Genomic DNA, 9,607 nt, shown 5'->3' on the forward strand with positions numbered 1-9,607 from the left:
TGGTGATAAACACTCTGCTTTATTAGCCTGATAGCTACTGGTGTGTTTACACCACCGATCTCTTACTGGACATATGAGTTTACACATTTGATTCTGAGCTGGGAACTGGTTTATATTTCCCTTATTTTCTTCTTTGTACTGTGTACATGGAGTTTGAATAGGATCCACTGCACTGCACATAAACTTTGGTTGACCTGCAGTTTACAGGCTCATATTTTCGTTCAGTGTGGTTTTTGTCTCTTGACGTTTTACAGCTGAAAATGACAGGGCTGGCCCGGTTAGCTGTGCCCTGAGGTCCCGTTTTACTTGTTTCTTGGAGAAGCTTTGAGTGACAGGACCTTTTAAAGCCACTGTCTGACTAAGTTTTGATGCAACAACACATAAGGGGAAAGAGAGGGAGAGGCTTTTGCTGGAGAATTGCACCATACGGAAATCAGCCAAAATGGAAGTAAATGGGTGATTCAATGAGACAAAGTGACGCAAAGATATTATTATAAACCATAATAAGACTTATTCAGTGGGTGTTCTAGTCACTTGGTTGTGATGCTTGCCTCCTTTTTCCTTATGCAACCTTCCAAACCCTGTTTCTTTGCAAAGTCAAAATAAAAGTGCATGTGTGTGGTTCATGGGACCAACGGTGGTCCATTCCCGTCGTCTATATATACCCTGTAGAACCGAATTTGTGTGATGAAACCTCAGTCACAGATTCGATTCTAGGGGAGTATATGGTCGATGAAAAAACTTCGATTGATTGGCTCTCATCGGGAGCTACGTGGTGCGCGCACAGGCTACAGTGACAGTGAGTTTTATGAATGAGAGTGGATGTGACAACAGCACATGCCTCATAAGAAACAGGCTCCTGCGGGGGCGTGCTGAAACTCTAGAGGCTCCCAGGGAATCCGATGCAAAATGTTTCACATGTTCGAGGACGGAGGCTGTTGGATGATGTTTGTGGTTGGAGTGCGATGGATTTGGTAAAAGTGCTCGCACACACACGCCCAATCCAGCTGCATCTTCTCTCTCCTGTGGCTCGTTTCTGTCTCTGCCTTATTGATTCCCAGAGGCTGCTGCTGCTGCTGCTGCTTTTGGCCAATAGGCTCCTGAAGGAGACAGGTTTTTTTTTTGTCAAAGGGATGGGAGCAGATGAAGTGATGAGATTCGTGTAACTTTTGGATGACCCCTTCTTGACAAAGACAGTGTCCATCAATTGTCCTCAGTCATTATGCGCTGCTTTTATGCCAAGGGGCTTTTTGTGTCTTTTGTTGGTTTCTCTGTTCAACACCGCGCCTTCAAGTTAGACTTTAGAAACTGATATGTTTGTATTTACTTGGAAAAAATAACCTGATGCAACAATATAAGTTTATTTTTTAATTTTGTACATTTAAAACATAAATATTGAGATACATTTAAACTATGTGTATTTTTTCTTTTCATTTCTCATCTTTCTTTTCCTTTTTTCCAACGTGAATATGTTTAAAAGTATTATTATTATTATTGTATTCTCCCCGGGGTTTGATTTAGACGCATCTTAGGTTGTATCAAATTGCTCTTAGTTGTATGTTTACTCGCGTGTGGACCTGCATCACCTCCATTGGCCGATCTGGTCACATGGTTCGCTAACTTTATTCAGTTGACACCAAGTAGGAGGGCTTTATGGAGGGAAGGGGAAAAAAAGACAACTCGAGAAAAATTAGTATTTTCTACCTTCAGAAATTAATGGCCATGAGTTCGTATATGGTGAACTCTAAGTATGTGGACCCGAAATTTCCTCCCTGCGAGGAATATTCACAGAATAACTATATACCTGACCAGGGCTCGGACTTCTTCAGTCCATCGCAGGACACAGACTTTCAGCATCCAGGGATCTACCCACGGCCAAACTACACGGAGCAGCCCTTCAGCTGCACCACTGTGCAGGACTCCACGGTGCAGCCAAGGGGTCATGTGCAGGAGAGATCCGGCCGCGCGAGCCCCTTTGGCGCAGAGACTGAGCAGGGGCCCCCGGTGCCCGTGGCCGGACCCCGGACTTGTGGACAGCAGCAGAACACAAAGAGTCTAAATGGGATACAAGCCAAGCAGCATGCAGTAGTTTACCCCTGGATGAAGAAAGTCCACGTTACTAATGGTAAGTGTCCTTCTTCTTCTCCCCCCTCCCCTAATATGGACGTAGTGAGAGCTGCAGTTAAGAAATCATTCAGTGCAATATTTATGGGAGTCTTTGAAAGGCCTCGCCAATTACACAAGTCATAAATTTTTATCGCTCAGGAAATAGGCCGCGAGGTGAGCGCCTGAAAGCTCCTGAAAACACATATTGACCGCTTGTAATCGTGCTTCATTCTGCTTTAATCCACTTTCAAATCACTCATAATTTCCTGCTCGGGTTTCCATGTGAATTGTCTTAAAGTTTGCGCGCCCCGGGTAAAAAAAAGAAAAAAATGAACCCACTCCAGTATTGTTTTTGTCTGCATGCTACACTGGCCACATTTGCTGACTTCTTTTGTGTGTGTGTGTTGTTTTCTTTATCCAACAGTGAACCCAGATCACACGGGACCTGAGCCCAAACGGTCCAGAACAGCCTACACCCGGCAGCAGGTCTTGGAGCTGGAGAAGGAGTTTCATTTTAACAGGTACCTGACCAGGCGGCGGCGGATCGAGATTGCGCACACGCTTTGTCTCTCCGAGAGGCAGATCAAGATCTGGTTCCAGAACAGACGGATGAAATGGAAGAAAGATCACAAGCTGCCCAACACCAAGGGCAGATCTGCACCAGCCTCCAGCCATCTGCAGAGCATTCAGAAGGATAACCAGACTGATATCACAGCATTATAAGGAAGGATGGATAAAAGGAAGGAAGGAGAGAGGTGCCATGTCTTATTAGAAGTTAACTGTACATAAAAAAAGACAAAGGTTGCATCTGACTTTTTTGCATGGACTGATGTCGTTCTTTACCTTTTATTATTTTTTTAATTTAACGAAAATGACCCCAGCAGTGTTGACTCAAGACTGAGTCAGAAAATCAATCAGTATTTGTAACTGAGAGATTTGTAATTTTGCAAGTTCCTTCTTTTAATTTTCCTCAAAGAGACACAAATGCATCGAAACTTTATTTTTTTCTTTACTTGGGACGTTTCACCCCGAGGACATTTAATGATCAACCCTCGCCTGATTTCGTGGATTTAAACCAAGTGATTCTGCGCCTCTTATAACGTGGATTCACAGACTTCTTTATTCAGAACAGGGAAGCCCTTCGTTCCAATTACGCACAAAGGTTGTTTCAGTTTTATTTTTCTTGCCGGTGAAACTTCATATTAAACGCACAATAAATAAATAAACACATGCATATATAGTGCTATATATATTTATATATATATATAAAATATATATACTTGAAGCATTTATTTGCATAGAGGCACGCCAAACACAATTTAGTAAATCGCAGAATTCCCGCTGGATATTTCAGTTCCACGTTTTTCCTTTGTGACTTGTATGTTTTTAACTTATTTTGTACAATAAAGCTTTGAGAAAAATAAAAATTTCTAAAATAGCCTAAAAGCAAGACATTCCTGTGTGCAAACTATTCTGAGTGCCCTTATAAATCTCTCCTGACATCTTTGTAAACAGTGTACATTTTCAGAGGCTCTCTCGTGCCATCTGAAACCCCTACATGAGAGATCATTTGTTTCCTGCATGGCATCGACTGACTTCGATATTGGATGTTTTTTTCCCCTCTCAATCGGAAATAATCAAATCCAGAATATTTAGGATTATTATTATAGTTTATTTTTCTTCGTTGATATGAATTTCCACGTTATTATTTATTTGTTTAAAGAACGTGTAGATTTTCTCGTGTTATGGCACACATGCAATTTTCAATTGAAAAGTATTCGTTAAACTTTAATTAATCTAAGAAAATATGTTTGTTGTGCGTCATTGGCATGGCTTTACGCAAAGGTTTTTCAGTCTTAGTTTTCTCCTTTTTTAGTTTTCCATTCACCCCAGGACAACCGAGAGGGTTTTCACGTCACGTAAGACAGCTATTTCTTGTTTTACACCGTTATTGTCTTCGGACAGACACACAAAAAGCCCAGAAGCTCTCCCAGCATCCGAGGAGGTCTTCCCTCTGAAGTCTTCGCGTTGAGAGAGTTGAAAAGGTATTTGAAGCGAAGGTCGACAAAGCAGCAGTGGCAGGTTCATCCAGGGGACACGTTTCAGCCGCAAGGACTGACCCCAGCACCCCTGACCCGCCGGACAGGCAGCATTTTCCCTCCCAGGCGCTTCTTCGCCTCCCTTAGTATTGGAGCTTCTTTCTCCTCCACACTAACAAAAAAAAGCTCCAAGAATGCACAGTAAGAGTCAGTGCGTGAAATACTCTCTTTTACACTTTTTACAACAGTATTTATATCAGACCAAAAGCTTCTGATTTGCGCATCTGTCTCCTCACGTCAAGATATCGCCTACAGTCTTTTTTGGTTTTATTTTTGTACATGCTTTCTACCTTGTATTGTGCATTGAGATGTGAGAAGTATATTGGAAAGAAAATAAAGATTTCTACTGATTATGCATTTAAATGTTTGCAAAATGCACTTTGTCGTGAGATTTAGTAATATTTATTCTATTACTAGAAATAATTTCACATGGAGGTAATTTATTGGATTTGTATATTTTGGCAAATTTCTCCAAACCTAATTTTTATTTAATTGTATTTGTAAAATGGGTTATTTAGCTCCATCAGGTTTTGCACCCCTTTTACAAAAGAAACACTTTTGGTGTGAAGACAGTGTTTCTTTTTCCCACTGGTGACAGGAACGTGGAGCCAAATGGAGCTCTAGACAAAACACGCACAAATGCGCCAAACGTGGGCTGTTTGGGCAAATTTAAGCCTCGTACCCTGTCAAGTGTGAGAGTTGAAAACACAAATGTGCCATTTTTTTACAGAATCACTGGAGTAAATCTTAAAAAATGTGATAAAGACGGAGTTTGTGTTCCTCCTCGTCTTTATTTTCACTCGTTAGCTCTTATCTAAACCAGTTCATTCTGTGCGTAAAAACATCCTCGTGAAAAACGCTCTGAAGCTCTTATCAAGCTGATTACATTCCATTTAAAGCACATTTAGATTAGAAGTTTAATTCAACTCTTCAATGAGGATTGATTTCCCCATGACTTTTTAAATATTGTAAAACAAACCCAAATGTCCATAAAGTCCACTGTGCCCCTGAGACTCAAACTGACAAAGAGAAACTTTTCCAGATTTGTTCGTCTCGCTCCAAAACCAGATTAGGCCACATTGATCGCTGCTGTATAACATTACGCACAATATATAAGCCACTATAGGCTTGATAGTAGACCTCCCCTCCCCCATCACGCACACACACACACACACACACACACACACACACACACACACACGCACACACACCTTTATTGAAGATGACCCCCTGCAACACTGACCCCCGACCCTCCACATCGCAGGAATCACTTCTGATCCACAGCCAGTGACCATATTAACAGACATGTGGAGAAACACTGTGCGCTCACTCTGCTGTGTTTTCATCCCCCGTGACCACTGTCTGATCCCCACTGACCATCTGCGGACATGTAGACGTGCACAGACGCATACATGCTTATGTGTGTGTGTGTCTGTGTATGAGTGTACAGGCGTTTGTCATATAGATTCACATTGAAGCTGAGACAAAGTGATGCCACCAATCCACCATCCTGCCATAAATGATCTGCACACAGATGCTGAAGGGAGGATGAGAAGAGGAGGGAGGTATAGGTGCTGACAATTGCACATCTAACTAACCACTTCTAACTTATACACGTTTACTACAAGACAGTGAGTTCAGCTCTTTATTTATTATTCAAAAGTCATTCAACATGAAAATACAGGAACACAAAATGGCCAGAAACCAACATTATATGAAAAAGAAAATACGTGATAACACTTTTCTCTCCCTCAGCTGTTCTCAGGTCAGATCAGCCTACTACACACCGTGCAGCGTGTAGCCACACTGACCTACATGTCTGAGCAGCAATAAATGGGAGCCAAAGGCAGTGCCATTTTCAATGACACTGCACCGAGTGGAAGGAACACAGCGCCGTTGCTCTCCATCCGGCCATATTTGATTTCCAGCTGGTTTCGCAGAAGCCTCCTCTCTTCCGAGCCCAGAGTCCAAACCCCCTCTAAAGATACATTAAAGTGCGCTGTCTGCATTCAGAGATATCATCCAGAGACCATACCACTCCGCTCTCCACTCCTCGACCACGTGATTGTCTAAATAATTAATGCAGCACGTCCCCCTAGAAACACGGCGTCGTCATTAATCGCAGGGACTCTATCAGACTTGAAAACTGAAGAGATCCCCCAAGAAAATAATATCCGATTCCCGAACGCAAGCGTAAAAAGCCGCGCACTTTTAGCGACACATCCGAACCGATGGATGCTTGGGTAGGTAAATATTTCAGCATTTTCTCATGTTGAGCGCTGTGGCTGCTGAATGACGATATCAAATGTCGTGATATTTTGACAAATTGCTCCTTTTGATGTGTGAGAGGAATTGTGTACGGCTGTGGCTGCAGTCGCTCTGTGCATGTCGCTTTCCTTTTCTTTTCCAAAATACAAATGATAGTAGGAATTGCAGCCCTGGGTGTCGGAGTTTGCAGTTTTACGCATGCATCTTGAAATGGATTGATAGGAGAAGTGGTGGAAACGAAGGGACGCTGACATGTATTTATGGATGCTCGCTCTAAATAAATGCTCTTTCGGACACATAGCTCACTGGGGCTCCTCCACTGGGTCCATTAATTATTTTATTCTGGCTTTAAATCCGATTTTAACCAATTTAACCTAAAATAAAAACACATGACTAAATGTTTTCTTTGAAAACATCCAACATTTAGAATTCCAAACTGCCATGTTTTGCTGGCAACACATCTTCTCTTTTTGTTGTGGATTTTTCCCCTCTCTCTATAAGATAAATAACAGGTTATTTATCTCTCTTTTTTCTCTTTGTGGGACAGTCTGTTTTTATTGTTAGAGGGAATGATCTCATTTTGATTTCTCAGAGGTTTAGTGGAAGTTTGGCCAGGCTGACACTTCTGCCTCCTTGTAAATCATTCTCAGTAATTCCTGAAAGGGTGCGAGGCTGTTGGGGGGCCGGGCGAAAACTGTAAATCTTTCACTTTTATTACCCTCCGAACATATGCTGCGACGCTACAAGTCCTGCATCCCTTCTTCTTCAACGTCTCCACCTCCTGCTTCTTCTTCTCAGCAACGATAAAACCACCGGGGCTCTGCCGACGCTCTGTGCGGCTCCAAATCCTCATCTTACAATCCATCGTAGCCCCTTATTTTTAATCCATTTATTTACCACCTATCAAACGGTGGTATTATTTAATTAGCCTTTTATTTATTTTATTTCCTGTGATGGATAGTGAAAATAACATAGGAAAAGACACGGTTCCCTCACTCTTTGTGTTTCTGCAGAGTGTGAAGACCGACACAACAAACAAAAGATGATAATGTGCTTTATTTGAATACAATCAAGTCCCAGATGGAGGAGGAAGAAAAACCCACATGTCATTTATTTCATAAATCATTTTCAAAATGCACTTCCCACATCTTTGCAGTAATTGGGCGACTGAACAGGACACCTAGAGAAAGTATTGTATTGTTATCATTATAAAATAATGCATGTGGGTTAGGGTATAGGGACCAATTTTATAGATGTTATTGTGCAAATCCTGGTAGTTGCTATTCGTGTATAAATAATGTAAAAGAAATCCCCAAAAAGGATGAAATTTCCAAAGCTGCTGCAGCATTTAAAACGCACAAATCCTTTTTACGAAAATGCACTGCACTGAATCCTCCAAGTACTCCCCCAAATAGTGCACGAGATCATGCACATCTTTAATACCCAAAGAAAACCATATCTGCTCACATGTGTTTAAATACTGGATGTGGCGCAGGCGAGATGCAACGCTCGCAGTTCAGGGGCAGATGAGAAGAAATGGGCAGTGGGACATTTCCACACAGTTGAGGAGGAAATAAACGCCACCCTTTATCAAAATGGATTGGTGAGGTAAGGCTTGGATGAAGAAGGGAACAATCACGTGAACAAATATGCTTGTATCTTAAGGCAGCGCCTTTATTTGTCACCATAACGCGTCGGAAACAGCCTAAAAAAAACCTCACTGATGTTATAGCTCCAAATCTGCACAGGCCTATCACCTTCTGAATTCCTGTATATTCCAATGGGTGATTGATTGCCAGGGATTTTTTTTTTCTGGAATAAGGATACCTTGTTCGCTTTTTATTGGTAGTTGAATGCGAGTCCTTCCATTCTTTCGGGAATACTGTCTCCATTGGTATATGGAAATGTCTGAAAAACAGCAAGATCAGGTTTAGGACAGCATTGTCTGCAGACAAAGGGTGAAGGATTTATTCCAGTTGAGGAGCTGAGGCTGAGAGGGAAACTGCTCCATGATGAATTGATTCACAGGTAAGCAACTGCGAGGCACAAAGCAACCTTTAACCACGGGTTAATATAATGCAAGGGAAATATTTATGATTTATTCCACTCAGGGAGCTGATGCTTGTTAATGTCGCTCTCTCCGGCGAACCTGCAGCGGATCTGGGATATCCATGCACAGCTACTCCTCAAAAAGCAGCGCTCCTATCCATTGTTTTTCCTCAAATATTATCGACACATTGAGCCCGAGCTGCCCTGCTGCTTTTAATTCTTCTTTTCAGCTGATTTTCTAAATTCTCGACTCGGAGGAAGAAGTAGCAGAGGAACTTTTCTCTTTTTTTTGCCTCTTGGATCGTAAATCACATTAATTTGTTGTCTTATCGTCACAGTGGCGTTTGCCGTGATTTATGTGGTTTCAACTGTATGGCTTTGTTAACCTGCGACGTTATATTATACATGAGTTCATATTGGATGTTTGGAAGGATGACCGGGCTGGAGACTCGACAAGGACAAAGGCACATACTCATATTTTCCTGCTGTTTGGACACTTTTCTCTTGCATTTTGCTTAATTGTGGCTCATGCGTAATTTTGTTTATCTACATGGGAATAAATAACAGGCCTGGGATATTGTTTATGGGTCAAATGTTCCCCATGTGGTTAACATACTATTAATTATTTGACAAGGAATTAAGATTTAATTTATCAGCATTGCCTCTTTTTCAACTATATACCCATGATTCTGCGTCTTTTTCAGTTGAACCTTTGCAGGATCGCTGCTGAATTTCTACCAAAAATCACGCATTTTACGCATTATTTTCAGCAGCACATATTTTCTACACAGAAGGAAAACAAACCTTGCGATTTCTCACAACAGCAGCGAGCATAGGAGAATAATAATATTTTAAATTATTACAAGCTGCTATGGTGGTTGAATAAATGTTAATTCAAACGCCTCTTATTGTTGTTTAACCCAGACGCTGAAGGGAAGAACTGAGCTAATAACACTCCACACTGACTCCGGCCCTTTTGTGCGAGGCAAACTTACCGTAACAGCGCGTAGGCGAAAAACACTGTGGTTTGAATGGAGGACCATGTCTGCGACTAGTAGCTCAGTGTGCACCAACGCACTTGAGGC

At 41.8% G+C, this 9,607-nt stretch overlaps 1 protein-coding gene across 1 annotated transcript; it reads left to right on the plus strand.

Annotated features, from left to right (window-relative positions):
- The first annotated feature begins 1,541 nt into the window (after positions 1 to 1,541).
- hoxd4a (homeobox D4a) lies at positions 1,542 to 3,328 on the plus strand. Its single transcript, XM_062401859.1, has 2 exons — positions 1,542 to 2,125; positions 2,531 to 3,328. Exons 1-2 carry the CDS (start codon positions 1,654 to 1,656, stop codon positions 2,827 to 2,829), a joined length of 771 nt encoding a protein of 256 aa, XP_062257843.1. The 5' UTR covers positions 1,542 to 1,653; the 3' UTR covers positions 2,830 to 3,328.
- The last annotated feature ends 6,279 nt before the right edge of the window (positions 3,329 to 9,607 follow it).

Source organism: Platichthys flesus, chromosome 13 (genome assembly GCF_949316205.1).
Source record: "Platichthys flesus chromosome 13, fPlaFle2.1, whole genome shotgun sequence".
NCBI classification, from domain to species: domain Eukaryota; kingdom Metazoa; phylum Chordata; class Actinopteri; order Pleuronectiformes; family Pleuronectidae; genus Platichthys; species Platichthys flesus.

Excerpts from the sequence above, each read along its gene's own strand:
- hoxd4a (XM_062401859.1), top strand. The coding sequence starts at position 1,654 with ATGGAGGGAAGGGGAAAAAAAGACAACTCGAGAAAAATTAGTATTTTC. Across the intron at positions 2,126-2,530 it reads GAAAGTCCACGTTACTAATG|TGAACCCAGATCACACGGGA; the intron begins GTAAGTGTCCTT and ends TTTATCCAACAG.